This window comes from Miniopterus natalensis, chromosome 12, assembly GCF_054644295.1.
Source record: "Miniopterus natalensis isolate mMinNat1 chromosome 12, mMinNat1.hap1, whole genome shotgun sequence".
NCBI classification, from domain to species: domain Eukaryota; kingdom Metazoa; phylum Chordata; class Mammalia; order Chiroptera; family Miniopteridae; genus Miniopterus; species Miniopterus natalensis.
In genome coordinates, this window is record NC_142092.1 from 70932250 (window position 1) to 70952092 (window position 19843).

The 19843-nt window shown below is 56.3% G+C and overlaps 2 protein-coding genes across 2 annotated transcripts in view; one reads left to right on the top strand and one right to left on the bottom strand.

Moving 5' to 3' along the window:
* DDX31 (DEAD-box helicase 31) overlaps positions 1-8180 on the top strand; it is a 62731-nt gene extending 54551 nt beyond the window's left edge. The window contains exon 20 of the mRNA XM_016196593.2: positions 8012-8180. Within this exon, the coding sequence (XP_016052079.2) occupies positions 8012-8180 (169 nt within the window). The remainder of the gene's footprint in view (positions 1-8011) is intronic.
* A 4893-nt stretch (positions 8181-13073) lies between these two features.
* On the bottom strand, positions 13074-19572 carry BARHL1 (BarH like homeobox 1). The gene is made up of 3 exons (XM_016196657.2): positions 19107-19572; positions 15084-15306; positions 13074-13368 (listed from the first exon to the last, which is right to left on the bottom strand). Exons 1-3 carry the CDS (start codon positions 19570-19572, stop codon positions 13074-13076), a joined length of 984 nt encoding a protein of 327 aa, XP_016052143.2.
* Between the last annotated feature and the right edge of the window lie 271 nt (positions 19573-19843).

Genomic DNA, 19843 nt, shown 5'->3' on the forward strand with positions numbered 1-19843 from the left:
AGGTTGCTCAGTTAATGCTGTTTCCTCTGCCCGACCCCATTTTCTCTCTCTGAGTCTGTAGATGAAAAGTGAAAGCTTCCAGACCCTCCCTGAGTGCTCCCCTGCCTGACTCTCGTCCCAGCAGCTGCGTTGCTCCTTGGTGGGTCTGTGCATCCTCTGTGCCAGGCCTCCCAGCAGTGGGCTCCCTCTTCCAGAGTAGACCCTGCTCGCTGTTAGAACTCCTGTCTTGAAAATGAGCCCCAGGTGATCACTTTCTTATTCCACTCTGGTCTCTGAGATTCAAATGCTGAATGTGCAGGATTTGCAAACATAAAAAGACAAGGTGATGTGATTGTTGACGAAAGCAGCCCTGGTCCAGGTGACCACGTCAGCTATGTGAAGATGCGCCTGTGTCCTCTGCCTTCCTGCCCTGCACTGGAATGATAGTCACATCCCTGAGCGCCTGCACCACAGGCATTGCGATCAGTGCCTTGACTCATTAGTTCACCTAAGCCTTTTGTGAGTAAGCTGCTGCCACCCTGGGACAGTAGTTCCCCAGCCTGCGTAGGACAGTGCCAGGATCCTCCCCCTTGGGGCGTGCCTGACCCAGGCTGATGTCCCCCACACCTCCTGCTGCTCCTGGGTCACAGTCCATCGTCTGGATGGCTTGTCTCTCGGCCTAGGTTCTTTTCAAAATCTTGTTTGTAAAACTACCCAAACTTATGGTGCGGATTGACCAGCAGAAAATCATGCAGCTGATGGTGGTGAGGCTCCCGGCCACCACCATGTGCGCTCAGTGCTGTCCAGGCTCTCTGCAGTGCAGTTGCTGAACTGCTGCCTCTTGTCCTCCCATCATCATCTTGACACTCCTTTGCAGCAGGCTAGGGCTCGCACCCTGGCCTCCTGGGTCCAGATCCAGCGCCTCAGCCATTGCAGCTTCTTGCTTTGTTGCTTCTGGGTCATCTGTATGCTGTGGCTCAGGATAGAACTCAGCATCTGCACTCTTGTCATTCTGCCTGTCTGCACATCTGGTCATTGAAACCACCCACCTTCTTCTGTGACTCAAGAGCAAGAACTTATGTGTGCCCCTGGTCAGTTCCACCTTGTAGCTGAGGCCCATTCTTTTGACCTGTTAGGGTGTTGTGAGCATTGGTCACCCAGTGTGTCAGCTGTCCCAGCAGGCTTTTCATCTGCAGATGTGATATGCCCCATAGTATCACCCCAGTCATTGACAGTCATGTCAAATGGGACAGGCTCAGGGCTTGAGCTCTGGGGCTTGGTGCTGCAATTCTGCCCCTCGCTTAGCAGTCTCATTCGTCTTTTCAGGGTATAATCAGACAGGTTACAAATGCACATAATTGTTTCCATGTCCACCTTGTATTTCTCCAGCTTAACAATTCATAGTATTTTCACAGTGTCTAGCACGTTCTAGTTGATTTGCCTTTATATGAGCTCTGCACCTGTGTGGAGGCCCCTTTGACATATGAGGGGATTAAGCCATCAGCTGGGGGTGAGGGGGCTGAGCTGGGAATCACGGCAGGCTCTGCCAAGTTCTGGTCCTCCGCCCCTCCCAACAGGGCCTCCCTGCCGCCCCTGTCCATGCCTGAGTCCCGACAGAGCTGTAAGAGTTTAAGAGTTTCGGGCACTTAGGCTACATAATCTCAAAGTTCCCACTGTGTCAGGTTCAGTGTCAGCCCTTTACTCTTGGACATCCGCCGTCTTTGGACATCATCTCTGTCCTCTGCCCTTGTGCATGCCCCTCCAGGCAGCAGACCCCTCACAGCGTCAGCCTGTTAGGTGCCTGCCTTGGCCTGGGGCTTGGAGCTCTCCTGCCCTCCCTGGATCTTGTTCTTGGGCATAAGGCTGACACTTTTTAAAAAAATATATCTCTGTTGATTTCAGAGAGAGGAAGGGGAGAGGGAGAGAGAGATAGAAACATCAATGATAAGAGTCATTGATTGGCTGCCTCCTTCACGCCCCCTGCTGGGGATCAAGCCCAAAACCCAGGCATGTGCTCTGACTGGGAATTGAACTGGGATTTCCTAGATCCTAGATTGGTGCTCAACCACTGAGCCACGCCCTGCTGGGCTGACACCCACTCTTTATCCATTTCTGTCTACAAAGCCTCTCGGGAATTGTGCGGTAACTTTCTCACCAGAGATGGGATATGTTCAGAGCCCTGGCAGTTTTACTAAAGCTAGAGTTGGTTTGATCGGAAGAAGTCACCAGAAGGTGTCCCTAAGTGGCTGGCCTACCAGCTGCATCTCTGCCAAACAGAATCCAGAGGCTAAAAGAGTTGATGCAGTTGGTTTTCCTTCAGTGACTGTAAAAGGTGTGCAAGCTCTTCCCCTTCAGTAGCTAAGTTCCCCTCCCACGCTGGCTGGCTCCTTCCCTGAACTCCTTTGTAGCGCTAGAGGGACTGCTTGTCAGATTCTCCCTGGAGTTGTTTGTTACTTCGACTGTCATCTGAGAGCCAGTGAAACCCACCCAGGCACTGCTGCCTTTCTAAACCTGTGAGAGCCAGGCCGGAGAACGGGAATGGAGTCAGCCTCCAGCTACTGGCTGTCCTTACTGCCTCCAGCCCGGTCACTCAGAGCCCAGGCTTCTCTTCCAGTCAGGGGCCAGCTTTCCCTCCTTATGGACAAAATCAAACAAGTGGAAGGTTAAAGGCAAAGAGGCTTTGATGAGTAAAAATTAAAATACTTTAATATTTCAGCATAAGGCAGAGTTCTGCCTTTTGATTTTATTTTCCTAAATGAATATGCCTTTTTTTCTGATTATAGAAATAATGCGTGTTCATTGTGAAAATTTAGGGAATAGAGAAAAGCTTAAAAATCACTGATAAACCCACAACCCAAGTTAACCTTGATTCACACTTTCCATACCCTTCATTCTTTCTCTGCATGTATACATGTGTGGACGTTTTGTGTATAATGATATTGAACAAATCATATGATTTTTTAAACTGCTTTTTTTTTACTTAAGTTGTCCAACTATTACTTTTAAGATACACTTTACGAGGGTTCCAAAAGTCTTTGAGATTTGAGATAATGTGAACGTTGCTTTGTGTTAAGTGTATTTTATGCCAGGAACTTGCTCCTGGTTTTGGTCACGACTTACCATGAGGTGGTTCAGTGGGCAGGCCCTGGAGCCAGGCTTCCTGGGCTCACATCCAAGCTCCTCGGGTGCTGCTGTGGCCCCGCACATGCCACCTACCCTCTCTGGGCCTAGTCTCTACCAGGAGAGGGGGGTACTGCTAGTACCTGTTTGCCAGGCTTGTGGAGAGTGAGTTAAATACCCCTCAAGGCCTTCAAACAGTACCTGACATGCACTAAGTGCCCTTATGAGTGTTAGTAATGTAAGTATTAGAGTCACACAGCCAGTTTGAATGGCTTCAGTTTGACCTGTTTTATATCCATTAATAACCCACATAATTGGTATTTGCTTAAAAGTTGTTTGAGTATATTTGGAAGAACCCGTTACTGTTGGCCGATATCACCCCCAGCTCTTTACACGTGGCCTGTAGGAAGTGGTCTGCACGTCAGAGGGCCGCTCGGGGGCCACGTTTTGGGTCCTGGGGGAGGAGATTAATAGTCCAGCGACTGCCTAGGATAACTTTTGGGCAGAAATAAATTCTCCGCATCCTGCCATAAACCAAAATTAAGTCTAGATGGATTAAAGCATTGATTTTCAACCCTTTTCATCTCATGGCACACTCAAACTACTAAGATTTTGCGGCACACCAAAAAAACATACTTTTTGCCAGTCTGACAAAATAGGTATAATTTTGATTGAGTCACACAGGACAACTATCGTGTTGGCAGGTTATTTTGTTTTTTAATTTTTATTGATTTTATTGATTAAAAAATTAAAAAATTAAATTGATTTAAATTGATTTAATTTTTATTGATTTTATTGGAGCAACATTTATTTGTTGCTCCGCTTATTTATGCATCATTGATTGATTCTTGCATGTGCCCTGACAAGGGATTGAACCTGCAACCTTGGCATATCAGGACGATGCTCTAACCAACTGAGCTGCCCAGCCAGGAATGTCATTGTCATTTTTTTATTTGACAATCTCTTGCAGCACTGGTTGAAGATCACTGACTTAAAGCAATAGCAGACTCAGAAAATATACTTAAATATTTTTAAATGCTAGGATGCAGAGACATTTCTAAGTATGACCCTAAAACATAAAAAAATATTGATAGACTTGACAATACATAAATAAAATAAAAAATTTTGTCCTGCCAAAGAGTGCCATTAACAAAGCCTGTGTTAGAATGGCTTTTTACCTAGCATACTTGTCTGATTTTTTTTTTTTTTTTTTTAACATATCTTTATTGATTTCAGAGAGAGGAAAGGAGGGGGGGGACATCAATGATGAGTCATTGATCGGCTGCCTAGCCCGCAACCTGGGCATGTACCCTGACCGGGAATCGAACCCCGATCTCCTGGATCCTAGGTCGATGCTCAACCGCTGAGCCCGGCCAGGCTTGTCTGAATTTACTGATAAAGTTGGAGAAGGTCCTGAGATCTCTTCTCCAGGGGTCCTCCCACAGCATGTTGATTTACTAACTGGATTGTCACTTCCCCTTATTGGCAGTGAGAGAGGCACCGCCCTGCTGGGTAATCCAACCTGGTAGCAAGGGGATCGCTCAGCCTCCACTACAAGGGACTTTCCTGTGGTTGGATAAACTGATCTGTTGCCTGGTAACTTCGGGTTGGTGGAAGCTCAGGAAGCCCATTGGAGAGGGGCTTGGGTATTTGGAGGTCGAGGAGAGCAAGAAAGTTGGCAAGTTCCTGGGACAACTCAGCTTGGCAGGAGAAGGGATCAGCCCATGTGTGCCCGTCGTGTGCTTGGGTTTAGAGCGTTTCATCTTCCATCTGTACTTGGCCTGTTCAGCACTGGGCCTCAGAACAAAGGAAAGAGACAGGGAGCTGGCCAAGGGAAAGGTGGGTCCCCTTGGGGTGGCTGCTGTGCCAGCAAAGGGGTACCACTCAGGTTGACTCTGAGGCTCTCCCAAGGGTCTGGGTCTGGGAAATGGGAGCCCCTGCTTGCTCTCTGGACAACCAGAGCCTCGTAGTTGGGTTTGTGTCCCACCTTGAAAGTACTGTTGACTGTGAACAACTCAGGTGTGAACTGCGGGCCACCTAGATGCGGCTCCTCGTGTAAGTTCAAATCCATGGTGTTCGAGGCAGAGCTGTGTTTTCCATCCATGGTTGGGAATTGGCGTATGTGGAGGCCCAACATAAGTTATACAGATTTTCAACTGTGCAGGTGGCCGGCGCCCCTAACTCCACATTCTACTTCCACAAGGGTCAACTATACATTGAGTAGAATAAAGTCATAAGTACCTAGGAAATTTTGAGGTCATAACCTCAAGACAAGCAGGACTATGTCCAAGACATGCTTGCTTGCTTTTTTTCTTTTTAAAAGTACATATTTTTATTGATTTTAGAGAGAGAGGAAGGAAGAAGGAAAGAGGGAGAGAGAAACATTGATCAGTTGCCTCCTGTATGCATCCTGACCAGGGCTCAAACTTGCAACCTGGGTATGTGCCCTGACCAGGAATCGAACTGGTGACCTTTCGGTGCACAGGATGACCCTTGAACCAACAGCCAAGACCTGCTTTCCAACACATCCGCTACCGCAGGGTGGACTTGAATGTTCTTAGTAGCTGTCCCTGTGCAGTGGCCGTCACCCTTAGACCACCTTCCCCTCCCAGCTGTATTTGTCTGGGAAGTGGACCGAGTGGGGGGTGTGTGTGTATCTGTTCGTCCACCCGAGTGTCGTACATGCTGATGTAGCCTTTGCAGTGTCCACTGGCCCCGCCAGTCTGAGCCGCAGCCAGAGCCTGTCCTGCCCACAGTCAGTGTATCAACCACCCAGGTAAGGTTCTGGTTATTTACTTGCTTCAGCTGTGACAGGAGTAGTCGCTGGAGCGAGTGGCGGAGCTGATGCCGGGGAGGCTATTTTGACTGAAATTTTGCATATTTTGAAACTGGTTGTTACACTTAGAATTATACACGTTGTGAGTGCCTGGTTCAAATGTGGGGGGAAAAAAAGCGTTCCTTCCTGTCACAACCCCTTCACTCTGTCTGTCATGTAACCCAACTAAAAATAAACTACGAGACAGAACTGGCAGCCTTCAGTTTGGAGAAGTTCAGTGCTCTCGGCGGCCTGTCTCCTGCGCTGCCAAATCGCACACCACCGCCTGGAGGTGGGGCCCCGCCAGGGACACTGTCACAGTCCACCGGGCAGGGTCTCGGACTCAGGGCCGTTCCCTGTGGGAACGGGTGGTGAATCTGCCTGCACAGGGCCTCAGAGTCAGTCTGCTCCTGTGTGGCCTTGAGGAGTCGCTTGGCATCTCTGAACCTCAGTTTCCTCAATTCAGCCAGATTGACCACAGTCCCCATGCCAGTCACCAGCTGACACCTCTGTGTCTTGCTTTACTTAACCCTTACAAACCCCTATGAGCTGTGTTGTGAGCATCAACCCATTTTCCCGTGGGGGCACCAACCGGAAAAGACTGAGGCACGCGTTTCGTGTCATTGAGCTAATGAGCGACAGCCGGTCCCATTCTCGGCATCTCCTTCACCCTCTCCCTCCCCCTCGATCCTTCCTCCTGTCGTCTGCCCCATCATCCTACTGAAACATTTCTATATGACACCAAAGGGCTCCCCCGTGTCACCTGGTCATTTGTCACCGTGCTCCTGCTGGGCCTTCCTGTCATGCCCGATGGCTCCATCCTGGACCAGCAGCCTGGAGGGAGGCGGGAAGAGCATAGGCTCTGAGTCCGCTTGACCGTTTGCATCTCCGCTTCCGCACTTACAGCTGGATGGCCTTGGGCGAGCCTTAGGTTCTTTGTCTGTGAAATGGAATGATCACCTTACCTGCCTCATCAAAGGAAGGTTGTAGGCGACAACACAGCCCAGAAAGTGCTTCCCGCCGCTCTGGTCTCCTCACAAGCCCTGCCCCTGACACACACACCCTCACTATATACTCCGGCCCTTCAGTATTGGGTCCTAGTTATCCCCTTGCCTCAAACCCTTTTTCCCACCAAAGGTTGGCTTTGCGTGTCTGCCCGAGTGTCACAGTGGACACCATTGTCAGACTGTCACAGGCCCAGCTGATTGAACCCTGCGCCCTGGAGCCGGTTGTAATTAGGCGTGGCTGTTTAATGCGGTGTTGAGGCTGGTGTAGCATTCCGCACCCTCCTTTTAATCGCAGTGCTAGTCCTGTTTGATTTGTGGGTTTTAAAGGGTTCTGTTACATTTATTTTGACCACCAGTTTAGTCTAATTATCCTCCAGTTATTTCAGCCAGGAAAATGTTGCAAATCTAAGTAGTCAAAGGCCACATCTGCCTCGTGTAAGAACCCCTAGCAACTTACCTGCAGCCACTGCCGCTTGGTGGTGAGTATTGCAGCATGGCAGTGGGGGCCGTGGGGGCCGTGCTGCTGCTGTTTTGGTTAAAATCCCCAGGGAGCCACAGCTGGCCTGGGTGCAGACCCTCGCATGGCTCCTCAGCACACCTGGGGTTGGGTTTTCAGGTCAGTGAAGAGGTGTCTGGATGGGTGCCCCACCCCTTGCTATGTGGCCCCCACTGAGCAGGCCTAGGCTCAAGCCCCTGGAGGTGGCCCAGTGCTTTGAACCATGGACCTGCGCAGGGAGGGGTTTTCAAGGTGGGTTTTCTCCATCCTCTGGCAAACTGCCGTATCATACAGCTCGCCTGCCATCAGAGTGAGAGTGTGGAGTGTTCTTTTCTTCCCAGGAAAACAACACAGAACAAAGCCTCACTTTTAAAAATGCCGTGATATTTTGCCACCATTATGAAAATCTGTCATTGCCGTATCTAATCTTCTGGTGCACAGAATATCAAAACAAGCACTATTGAAGGGATTGTACTTCTGTTCATACAAGAATGTCAGTTCCACAGTCTCGGAACCAGCTGCTCTCAGCCTCCTTCTGAATAGGAACGAAAAAAATAATAAAGTTTCTCTTCCCTCTGCCATTGCTGTTTGCAGGGCTGACCTTCGGAAGAAGACCCAGAAGAAACACCACCTTGCCGAGATGCTGCGTTCGGAATTTGAGAGTGGTTTGGAGGCTGGCGGCGCCAAGGTCAAAAAGCAAAACAGAGACACTGAGCCGGACAGCCAGCCAGACAGCCAGCCGGGCAGCTCCAGCAACGTCTGAGACCCGCGCCCGGCCCGGGCAGTGGGAAGAAAGAAAGAATGCCCCCATGAAACACAAAGAAACCCAGAAAGGCTCACTGAGGGACAGGACTTCCCAGAAAGTGTTTTCAAACTTGGCCACCACGGGGTTGGGCCTGGGGTCCCGGTGGCCCCAGGTCAGTGTCCTGTTTTGTCAGATCTCCCAGTGGGTCTTTCCCTGAAGACGGACCCGAGACTAAAGCACAGCCTTCTCTCTGGGGAGGAGCCAGCGGGGCCCGTCGGCACAGTAGCTTAGAGCTTAGCCAGTTAACCCGCCTCCTAGCTGTCCTATGCCTTGCGTTAGCCTAGCGCGCCCACACTTATCCTCACGCAGATCCTGCAGTGCCCACTGCTTACTGTGAGAGCCTGTGCTGCCCGGCGGCCGCGGGGACGTTCCTGCCCCGTAACGCGGGCCTGCGGAAGGTCCAGTTTTACCCCTGTATTGGCATGAATTTTGTAAAATGGGTTAAAATCTGGATTTAAATTTGTAAAAGAGAATAAAAATATTTATCCAATCACTTTGTCAATGTCCAGATGCTTTGTGAGGGGACCAAAGGGGTTTGGGGTCAACGCAGCTCCAGCATTCCTGTCTGCAGGCTGTCCCCAACTCCATGTCACGGTCACACGTGTTGCTCGCCCTTCATGCCCACGGACAGCTGACTCTCAGGCTGACCGACTTACTGTCGCCTTTCTCTTATCTGCCTTTGAAGTCAGAAGGCACCAGGGCCCTGAGCTTTTTCTCCCATTGAACTCCATCTTGTCTCTGAGTCTGGGGCCTTGGTATTGTGGCCCAGGCCCCAGCCACCCCGCCCACATTGTGTTTTCTGGGGGGTTTGAAAGAGGACCCCCACGGCGTATTGATTTCTCAATAAATGTAAGATTTGGACACGGGCAACTCCTGGGGGTCTGGAGGAGAGGGGTGAAGCCGCAGCACCTCTGCCCGGCCCTGCTTGCTCTCCCCTACTTCTCCATCTCCCCCGTTCTCCCCTTGAATTCCTGGGGTGAGTGCGGAGACCCCACTGCAATAGGCCCTCCAGACCCACATGGACTGCATGGCCCGGAGGACCCTGAGAGCGGCAGGTGGGCAGCACCGAGGGGCCGGCATCCTGGCCTCTGCCCCTGCCCGTCTGGGAACACGGAGCCACGCGGGCGCTGGGTTGCAGGGGGGACGCAGGCCCTTCCCGAGCTGCTGAAGCTGGTAATAAGGCTGCAGCACACGCCAGGGCGGCGGCAGACCTGCCCTTTATTTTGCTGCAGGATTGTTCACAGGACTTGGATGAGGAAAGGAGGGGTCAAGCTACAGACAAAACCCAGCTGTGAGAAACAGGATTAACGCGGGCGACTGGGATGATCAAAGAGAAACCCCTCCTCTCCCCCTCCCATTAAAGGGCGAACCCGGAGAGGTCTGCATTCCTGGGGGAGGAAGTGCTAGAAACGAGCAAAGTGTGTAAGTGGCTATAATTCCAAAATGAAAACTTACACTTCGTCTGCTAACACTTCAGTGAGGGTTCCGTGTCATAGCAGAATCAGTCTATTACCCCCAGTTAATACAGAAACTCGGATTTAGCAGATTTAGGGTTAATATTCTCTAAATTTAAATAACCTTAAAATAAATCTCTCTCTTATTACAGCTCTTGACAGATTTTACATTTCAGGCATCAATTAGGCAAAGCTTTAGCTTAATTCCACTGTACATATTCTAATTTTGTGTGTATTTTCAATCATGCCTTTTTTTCCCTTCCATTTCCCCAAACTTAGCATGTCCTCACTTCAAGCCAGAGAACGTGGCCATTTCACGGAGTGTCGCAGCCTAAAAGCCCTTTCCCCCTCGTGGGCCCGTGGAATGCTTTTTGAATGCCACGTTCATGTCGGCGACCCTTAGCGGTGACACATCGTCAGAGGGGCCCCCATTCCCATGCACCGAAGGGCAGAGAGCCCTGGGTGGGCGATTAAGTCGGTGCTGATGCAACTGGAATGGCATCTTCCACTTAGACACGCAGAGAGCCCACCAAGCCCGGGCAGAGGGGGTTTTCACAAAGCCTGGTGGGTTCCTTTGATTTTCTTTCTCCCTGTAGTGAAGGGTAGGCGAGATTTGGGGATGAGGGGAGTAAAGGAGAACCCCTTAAGGCAGGTACATTCCAAAGGGCTAGCGGCCTTGCCCTGCAGCACTTCAGCCCCTCACCCAAAAGTCCGAGGGAGCCCTTGGAATCCAGCTGTTGCTTCCAGGAAGGCTTTTCCCACTGGCGAAGTTGCCCTGCGGGCGAAGGGTGCTTAACTGCTCTTGCTGAGTTGCTGCCTGACCATTGCACCTTACCTCCGTCCGTTCCACCTTAGGACACACTCAGCCCTGTGGGGGCAGTGGGGCGCCCTGAGAATCAGCTCCACTTCTCAGACATTTCCAGAAGCCTTGCAACAGGGCTCCCGGGGGAATCTGAACTTTTCAACTTTGTTGCCCCTCCCCCGTTGAGTCTAGACTTCTGGGTGGGGGGCAGGAGCTAAGGAGGGGGAGCCGAGAGAATGCCTTCTGGTGCCTCTTATTGTCCTGCCTGCTGGGGGGGTGGGGGGTGGGGGGCTCACATTTTTTTCTATTTTAAACGCGGGTTCACCCAGCCCCGGGGTTGGGAACAGAAACCAATCTCACCTTGTAACGAGAGGAAAGCAGAGCCCACCTCACGCCAAGGTTGTAAAGTTATTATTACAGACGGGAAGCGCAGGACAATTTAGAACATTGTAATTAGAAACTTGTCGGGAAGGCTTGTCCTTCATTAGTGTAGATACGAAGCCGCCTCTGCGGTACAAGGACAGTTACATAGTCAGGAGGTGTCTGCGGTTTACACTGCGCTGTGTAAATGTGAGGGGCCGCTGCAGGCCGCCCCCCTCCCTCCGGCGAAATGAGAGGCACACCAGTGCAAGGTGTCCTTTGATAGATTTTTAATATGATTTTAAAGAGTTTTGTTTGGTCTCATTTTCATTCAATGAGATTAATTTGAAGCACTTATCCCCTGGGTTTAAGTCAGTCCGTGTAGGATTTGGGCAGGGTTTGTTGCACGGGGGGTTTTGTTTGCAGGAGGCTCTGAGAGACTCCTTTCCCACTTCATTAACCCCGAGTTGGGGACAGGCCCCCCTTCGCCCCCACCGCAGCCCGAGCTGGGGATTTACCAACCCCCATTCACATGCAAAAGAACCCGAAAGCCGAGGGGCTCCTCGACTTAATTAGCTGCTGTGCATTTTGCAAAATTAGAATAATACCCTCGCCGTCCCCTGAAAGGGAAAGCGGGGGTGTGAGGGTGTTGGGGGGTAGGGAGGGCACCAAGCAAGGGTGGGGGTGTAGTTCAAACATGCCCCCACCTCTCCTCCACCAGGCAGCCCTCCCACACAGCCACCTGCCGTCAAACGAGGGGGCTCAGGCTCTTGAGTCCCCCAAAATTCCCAGCCCGGGGAGTGTCCTCCGTCCGCGCGCCTGAGCTGCAGGTGGCGTGGGGGAGGGGAGCACCTGCGCCACCTCCCGGGAGGGCGCGGCCGCGGGAGGTGACCTTGGCCCTCTGGTCGGGAACTGGAGGCCTGGAGTCTGGCTGAGATTTAAACTCCTTCCCCTGAGACCCTGGAGCCACAGGCCCGGCCTGGGGTCCACGCTGGGGTTTGGCTCCCGCCTGCGCCTCATCTCCTCTGGAGTCAAGGGGAAGGGAGGAGGTGCGGGAGTGGGGGGTACCCGCTGGGGCGCCAGGTTCCCAGCGAGGGCTCTTGGGGTCCCACCCGGGGCGCGGCGGGAGCTGCCTGGGCGCCCGAGCGGCCTGAGCCCGGACGCGGAGGGGCCCACGGGGGGAGCAGCCTCGGAGCCCATCTGTCGGCCCCGCGCCCGGCCGGCCGGTCACCAGCTGCCGGCGCCCTTGTTGCGGCCAGATGAGCCGGCTCAGCGAGGGCACCGCAGCCCGGCCCGCAGCCGAGCGAGCCCGGCCGCTGACCCCCACCCGGCCCCCGGGACAGGCTGGGAGCGGCGAGGAACCAGATGGAGAGGCGGGGGGCGGGCGCGCAGCGGGTTCGCCGCGCTCTGCGGAGAGGAAGACTGAGGCCGGGGCGGCGAGACCCCTGCCCAAGGCCCCGGGCCCGGTGGGGGCCCCTGCCCACGACCGCAGCGCCAAGGAAAAGGGGGGGACCCAGATATTTCCTTATTGAGGATGGACGGAGACCAGGGGGAACGGAGGGTGGTCACGACGGGCTGAGCGCGCGGACAGGCGCCTGGTCATTTGTAAGAAGTTTATTTCGACATTTAAAAAAGAGAGAGAGAGAACCGGAGGGGCCCGGCCGCCCCGAGACCGAGGCGGGAGGTGGGGGCTGGGGGTCGGGGTGGGTGGGCCAGCCCCCTTAGCCCCTTCCTGCCCCGCCTGGGAGGGGGAGGGCACAGGCCACAGACTCACTGATTCACGGACACGGTCACGGGCTCGTGGGTCACGAATAAATAACTTCATATACACTTTGCACACCGTATGTACAGCCGTGCGCCGGCCCGCGCTCCGAGGGGCTCCCGCTCCCCTCCGCCGGTCGGGGTGCGCGGAGGGGCCTTGGTGTGCAGCTGGCGCGAAGGGGGCGGGGACTGCGGCTCAGGGGGTCGCCCCGGCCGCTTCCGGGAGGGACCAGGGGTGCCTCGGGGGCCGGCGTGGGGTGTAATGTATGTACATCCGCGGGTGGAAGTGGCTCCCGGAGGGACTGGCCGAGAGGGAGGGCGCCGAGGGCGGTTCGGGAGACTCGGCCCAGGGTCCGGGCCTCGGTAGACTTGGCATCTGGCCCTTAGGGGAACAGTGGCCGGAGGGCGGGACAGGGCGCCCCGGGGAGGGGCCGAAGCCCCGCGCCCTCCGCGCAGGCGGAAGGGGCGCGCGCCTCACCGGGGCTGCGCGGCGCGCGGCAGGACGCCGGCCAGCGGGGGCAGCGGCGGGGGCGCCTCGCTGGCGCCCTGCAGTCCGTGAATGAGGATTCTGGGCACCAGGGGCCTCTGCAGGGCGGGCGGCGGCGCGCTGGGCCCGCGGTACAGGTACAGGGCGGCGCCGGGATCCAGGTTGGAAACCAGGCTCTGCGGGTAGAAATAAGGCGACGGGAACATCCGCTGGAGCGCCGAGTAATTGCCTGCCTCCGCCAGCAGCTCCAACCCGACGGCCGTCTGTCGCTTCCACTTGGTCCTAGGGACGGAAATAAAGGCGCGCGGCGCGGTCAGGGCCGTGGCGCCCCGACACCCCTGCGCCGCGGGGACGCCCGGGGGGACAGCGCTGGTGCGTCACTATCCATAACCAGAGCGCCGGGCACGGTTCGCACGTGGTACGTGGCTCGTTCAAACCTCCACCGGCCTTCCGTGGCCATGCGTACCCATTGAACAGATGGAAACCTGAGGCGTGGGCCATTTTCCCAGATCGTCTCGAAAGTGGGAGAGCCCAGGCTCGAAGCCAGGCTGTCTGACCCCAAAGCCCGGGCTCTAACCTGGCATACTCTGCCCAGGGCACTCCCCGACGGGAGGGGGGATCCTTGCAGCTGGTGTTGGCGCTTCCCCAGCTTTCCGCCCCCTGGAGGGGAGGTGGGGTGGGGAGGGGGTAGGTGTGCTAGCGGTGTAAACCGAGGCTGTTGTTTCTCTCAGCGGCACCACCTGCAGGGCCAGGCCAGCACCGCCGAGATACCCAGTTGCCGGCCCTTCTCTGGAAGCTCGTGGGCCCGGGACAGCAAATGGAGAAGACACGCACCAGCCACCAGCCACCAGCCGCACACCCTCTCCGAGCCACCCAGGTCTGAGTCTGGGGCAGCCCCGTAGCCTGTCTGGCACCAAAGCCACCCGCAGTGCGGGCGGGGTTGGGGGAGCAAGGACGCTGGTTGCCAGAGCTGTGGCCTGGATCCCTCAGTGTACCTGGCCCGGGAGGCTGGGCCAGCCCGCTGAGGTCCACTGAGGCCGGCTCAGCCACACCAGCCCCGTTTCCCTCCCTGAATTATTCATCGTCATCATAATTGTGTGATTACTGTAACGGGCCTTAATTATTGATGCCCGGAGCAGTAATCGGTATTTATTATTAATGGGGCGATGTGTTCTGAGGCTTGTTTATGGAAAGCCCATTCTGGCCTCTGCTCGGAGTCCAGGAGGGACCCGGGGTGTGAGTGTTTCCGTGTGACTGTGTGAGTCCTGTTGACATGTGTGTCTGTCTGTGTGACTGTGGCTGAGTGTGTGTGTGCGTATGTGTATCTTTGTTCCTGAATGTGTTAGGGAGATTAGAAAACACCAGGTTCAAGGCCAGTGCTCAACACCAATTTCCCGCCACCCAGTCCCCAAGGAGCTGGGGTTTCAGTACCGGAAGGGCTGAGGGGCCCAGCAGGTAGCACTCCGCCCTCTCCCATCCCATCAGGCAGCGGCCTGGGCTGGACTGCTGCTACTTCTAGCCGCTCACCCCTGCACCCCCCCACCCCCATCACCCCCACCCCTTCCCACAGGCTGCCTACTTGTCCTCCCAGAAAAACATTCTGGACCTAGGCTACCACCCCTCCCCGGGCCTTCCTTCCACGGGGAGAACTCAGTGGCCCGCAGACTGGAGCTAGGGCTGGTCCGGGTGGGGTGGTAGGACCTGGCTGGGATGGAGCCCGCCTTGGGCCTCCTGTGGCCCATGGGTCTGTCTGTCTGCCTGTCCTGGAGAGGGATGACTGGGCCCTGGGGAAACAGAATTTGGCTCCTCCTCTCTGATCATTGCGGACTTCGGGCAAGGCCTTCCTTCTGCCTGGCGTCTGTTTCCCCACTTTTACAGAATGGGGAAAGCTCAGAGGCCCCTCCCTTAGAGGTCAGGACGCGGACTTGTTTCATGGAGGGGCAGATAGAAAGGAGAGGGCCCTCTCCGTCCCCACCCCGCCCGCGGCCGGGCCTCACCTGCGGTTCTGGTACCAGGTCTTGACCTGCGTGTCGGTGAGGTTGAGCGAGGCGGCGAGCTCCATGCGGTCCTGCACGCTCAGGTATTTCTGCCGCTCGAAGCTGCGCTCCAGCTGCGCCAGCTGATGGTCGGTGAAGGCGGTGCGCGCCTTGCGAGGCTTTTTCAGGCGCACCGGGGGGCTGTCCCGCGAGCTGGAGATCTCGCGGTCGCCCTCCTCCCTCACTGCGGAGACAGCGGCGCGTCAGGGCCCGGCCTCGCCGCGCTCGCGCCCCCGCGGCCGCGGGCCGGTCCGCGCGCCCCCGACCGCGGTGGCCCCGCTGCGCTCAGGGGCGCGGGGGGCTGCGGCGAAGGCGCTGGGGACCCGGACCGCGGGGCCCCGGACCGAGCAGGACCGATTCCTCGGGGAGAATAACCCAAAGCCGAGACAGCTCAACCCGCTTTCCCCGCGCCGCGCTCTCCGGAGGGGCGAACCCGGCGACTGGTTGGGGAGGGGACCCAGCGGCTCCAGCGGCGGGCTGCACGGGTGCCTGTGCCCCGCATCTGCGCCCGGATTCTCTGGCCGCATAGGGGCGCGGGAAGGGACGAAACTGAGGGCCAGGGTCTGGGGAGAAAAACCCGCGTGAAGGGACAAAGTGCTGTGCACCGCGCGCGAATCATGGTCCTAAAGAATAAATAATTGCACCCACATCTCTCCAGGCCCCGCCGTGGAGGCGAATCTATAGCGATGGTCTCCCTGGTTCCTAACCGACAGCCGTGCGCGCGGGAGGCCGGGCGCCAGGGTGTCGCGGGCGCCGGATCCGCGAGCGCCAGGCGCTGGGCGAAGCAGCCGGTGGCGTTTGTCCCTCCCCGGCCGCGTGGCCGGGTCTGTGCCTGTCAGCACGGTGCCCACTGTGGCTCCCAACCAGCTCCGCGTGGCGGTCGTGTGTTTCCGACCCTTGGTCGGGACACCCCGGCAGGGTCCCCACTCCTGAGGCCCAAGGATGGGGCCCGGCGCGGCCGGTTTGTGTTGTTTTTTTTGCCAAACACTAGGGATGGGGTTGAAGCGCACACTTGATGGAGCAAGCTCAGCGGGCTCCCTCCTTCTACCTCTAAAGCAGTGATATAACTAAAGAGGCCACTTCCCCCAAATTGGCGCCTGGCTGGGGCCCCCCCACTCCTATTCTCCCCGCGTTTTCCTTTATGGTGAGTTTCATTGTGCCTGGCGTTTGCAGTGACAGGGTTCAGCTGAATGCGAGTTGATTTCTCTCTGTAGGAAACAATAATCCGGTTAATTGAGCCACTGGGGAGTGAGACATTTCAACCGGAAAGGCCCAGGTTTGCGGCCGGGAGGGTGCGGGGACCGTGCGCACTGGGGCGGGCTCGCAGGGAGAGCGCCTCTGGGGACCAAATGCCCGGTCCAGGCCCCACCTGGCCCTCCCTGGCCTCCCCGGCGCGGCCACTTAGGGGCCTGGCCGCCTCAGCGGGGCTGTTGGGATGGGGGAGCCGGTTTCTGTCTATGCTGTCAGGTAAAGTTTAATCAAGTGCAAGGAAACAGTTATCCGAACCCCAAACATGATAGTGTGGAAACCTTACTTTTTGACCTAATTGCCCGACTATTTGTGAAAATCCCCACTCTGGGGGCTTAGGTCTGAAGTGGGGGTGGGAGGGTTGAGTTGCGATGTCAGGAAGATCGAGGCCTTTCTGTAATCCCTCCCTGGCACAAGCTGGAGCCTTCGGATGTGCCCTCCATGTGGCTCCAGGACGGGCTCACCTTGCAGGGCCTCAGATCCCGGCCTGGAGGCCACACTTGACCGCCCCAGAGAGTTTGAGACCCCCCCACCAGTGTCCTTGGAGCAAAGTGCCAGTTGGGTTTCTTAGCCGGTGGCTCTAGCAGCTGGAGTCCGGCAGACCGCCTTGCTTCAAAGCCCAGTTGTAGCTTCTTAATTTAAATGTTATCTTAAGGAGCCTTCGATAGCAGAAACTAGGGACCCACTGACCAGGCTCTCCTTGGAGAAAATGACTCAGCATGGAAGGTGGGTGGGGGGATGCCCACCGGGGCTGGCTTGGTGTGTCTATCTCTCCACCGGGCTTCCTAACTGGGCCCAGAAAAAGTCACCTCCACGTTTGAGAAATGCTCCAGACGTGGACTCTGGGGGTGGACGTCCCCACTCCCTTTTCACCTGGGGGGGCCGCTTGGCGGCACCGCCTAGGGGTGGGGGTGGGGGGGACCTTTCACCTTCCTCCACTCCAAACCTATTTAATCGAGATGTGGACAGCCGGCCCTCATCACCTCCCTGATCAGATATCATCAGGGACAGGAGGAGGAAATTGATATTCCAATTATCTTAAACGAAACCTCTCCTCCAAATCCCAAATAAAAGGAGACAGGAGTCAAATTCTCTCACCAGCAGGAACATCACCCTTAGCGCCCGGTGTTGCTGATTCTTGCCCTCACTCTAACCACAGAGCGGGGTGTTGTTGAGAATCACAAATAATGCAACATTGTTATAAATACGTGTTTCGGTTGCCTCTCTGCCCTTTGCCCTACACCTGTCTTTCTCCAGGGCAGGCTTCCTTTGCCTCTGTAAGCAGCCCCTGGGGGAGAAGCAGGGTTTCCGGGCCGCGTGCCCCCGGACCCCCTTCCTGGGAGCTCAGGCGCAAGCTGCCCGTGTTGTAGGCACGGCGGGCCCGCAAGGCTGCCGGCGGCTCCGCTCCGCTCGGCGGCGCCTGGGGAAGCGAGCGGAGGGCAGCGAGGTGTGCAGCGGGGCCCCGATGGGTTTCGGTTTGAGGTCAGGGCATGTCCACAACGAATTCTTGGCTGGAAGGAGAGTGTTAAATGAGCCCTCCTATATTTTTGTGAGGACCGAGTACAAATAGGGGCTAGGAGGTGCAGGGCCCCACGACAGTAGAGCAGCTGCCTTCAGAGGGAAGTTCTGTTTGACGAAAAAGGGTTCGGGAATTAATGATAAGGCTGAAAGCTCTGAAGGGCCTCTGCCAGTCCCCAGTTTTCTGCTGGATGGGGACACCTCACTCTCTCCCTCGGCTCGAGCCCTGACTGTCCTTCCCCTCCTGCCTCCCGGCTGCTTCCTGGAAAGAACTTTGCGCCTCTGGCCTCATCAAAGAGCTAAAGTCCAGGCAGGTGCCCGGGGGCGGGAAATAAAATTAGGGTACCCCTTTCTCCTTCCTTCTTTCTTTCCCTCCTTCCCCTCCTCCCCCCCTTAATCTTGATCTCAGCTGCCTGGTTGAGACGGGATAAAAGCCAACCACAACGAAAAGGTTCACGGAGGTGAAGGCAAGTGAAGGGCCAGGGACCCCAAAGGGAGGGAATGGGGCTGGTCACTGGGGAACCCCTGGGTCCCACACAACCAGAAATCGATTGCTGAATTCTTTTAAAAATCAAATTCCGTGAGAAGCGCTGGGTGGGTGCAGGGTCCCCCTCTCACTAGACCTCTGACCCTGCTCCCAGCCAGCCTGCCTGCTGGCTCTGCTTTGAAGTGAGAATCCCTTTCGCAGCGAGATTCACAGGGCCCAGACCGCACTGGGCCCAACGGAAGGCAAAGCCTGGTTTCTCTTCCCCTCTGGAAATTCAGATTAAAGGGTGGACATTTCTGACTGCCCTCGGTGCTCCTGCTGAAATTTCCTGCGAGGTTTTCACTCTTATAAAAAGGGCGTTCAAGCAGAGCCCTCCGGGTCTTCTGTTGTTTTGAGGTCTTTTCTCAGTTACCCACTGGCCAGATAGGAGCCTGCTCCTGCCCACCAGCACCCCCGGAAGGGTAGACCCAGCTGAAGTTTGGAAAGTTTGCTTTGTGCATTTGGGGGGATCTCTCCTGGGGCACACAGCCTCCCTCTCCCCACTGGATCCACTGGGCTCTTTGTTGCTCAGAGGCATAGCCAGGGGCTGGCGGGAAGGTTCAGACAAGACCGACTGCTCGGCTGGGCCCTGGGGCTCCAAGCCAGCGTGTGCTCATCCCCGCGTGTGTGCGCTGAAGTTTTAAGAAATATAGCATCCCCACCCCCCAAGTTTTCACCTCCCGTTTTCTTACCTTTATACTCAGAGTCTGACGAGGCGTTGCTACCACTTTTGTCCAGCTTGTCTCTAAAGTCCTCCCCCGCCTTGGCCGAAAGACGGCCCCCTGGCTCAGGGGCTGCCGGCTGCCCGCTGCTAGAATAGGGCGCGCAGGCTGCCAGTGGTTTGCAGTCAGCAAGGATGTCCCTGATCAAAAAGGAGGAGGTCACTGTCCGCGACTGGGCTGGGGCTGAGAGCTGCCCCGGCTGCAGGTGGGAGTCCAGACCTGGGCCCGATGCCCCGCCAGGCCGCGGGGCGCCCGTCTCCAGACAGTCCCTTCCTGGTGAGGCTGGCGAAGAGCAGTCGCTGCTGCTCTCCGAGCGGGGACTCAGCTCCAGGGGTGAACGGCAGTCCCCAAGCAAGGGGTCCCCCTTGGGAAGGGCGGGGCTGCCTGCGCGGTGGGAGAGGATGGAGTCGATCCCGAAGCCATTGGAGCCTTCCATAGCCAAGCTGCACCCTGTCCTCTCCGAAAGCTCCCCACCCACCCCCAGCCCCAGCCGCCGCTGCCCTCGCCCCTAGCTGCGGGCTGGCATGGGGAAGGCGGGCAGGGAGCCTGCGGGCACCTTGGATGGAGTTCAGCCTTGGGGGAGCCCAGGAGCTCTGGGCCAACCTCCTCTGCGCATTAGATCCAAAAGGGCTCAGCGCGTCTTCTGCGGCATCGCCCGAGTCGCGGAGCCGAGGGGGGGGGAGGTGGTGGTGGGAGTGTCAGGGAGG

What these genes read in the sequence shown, in the direction of transcription:
- BARHL1 (XM_016196657.2), bottom strand. Translation starts at nt 19,572, where the DNA reads ATGGAAGGCTCCAATGGCTTCGGGATCGACTCCATCCTCTCCCACCGC. An exon ending in GTCAGACTCTGAGTATAAAG is followed by an intron (nt 15,307 to 19,106) that starts GTAAGAAAACGG and finishes CTGTCTCCGCAG; the next exon opens with TGAGGGAGGAGGGCGACCGC. An exon ending in ACCTGGTACCAGAACCGCAG is followed by an intron (nt 13,369 to 15,083) that starts GTGAGGCCCGGC and finishes TTCCGTCCCTAG; the next exon opens with GACCAAGTGGAAGCGACAGA.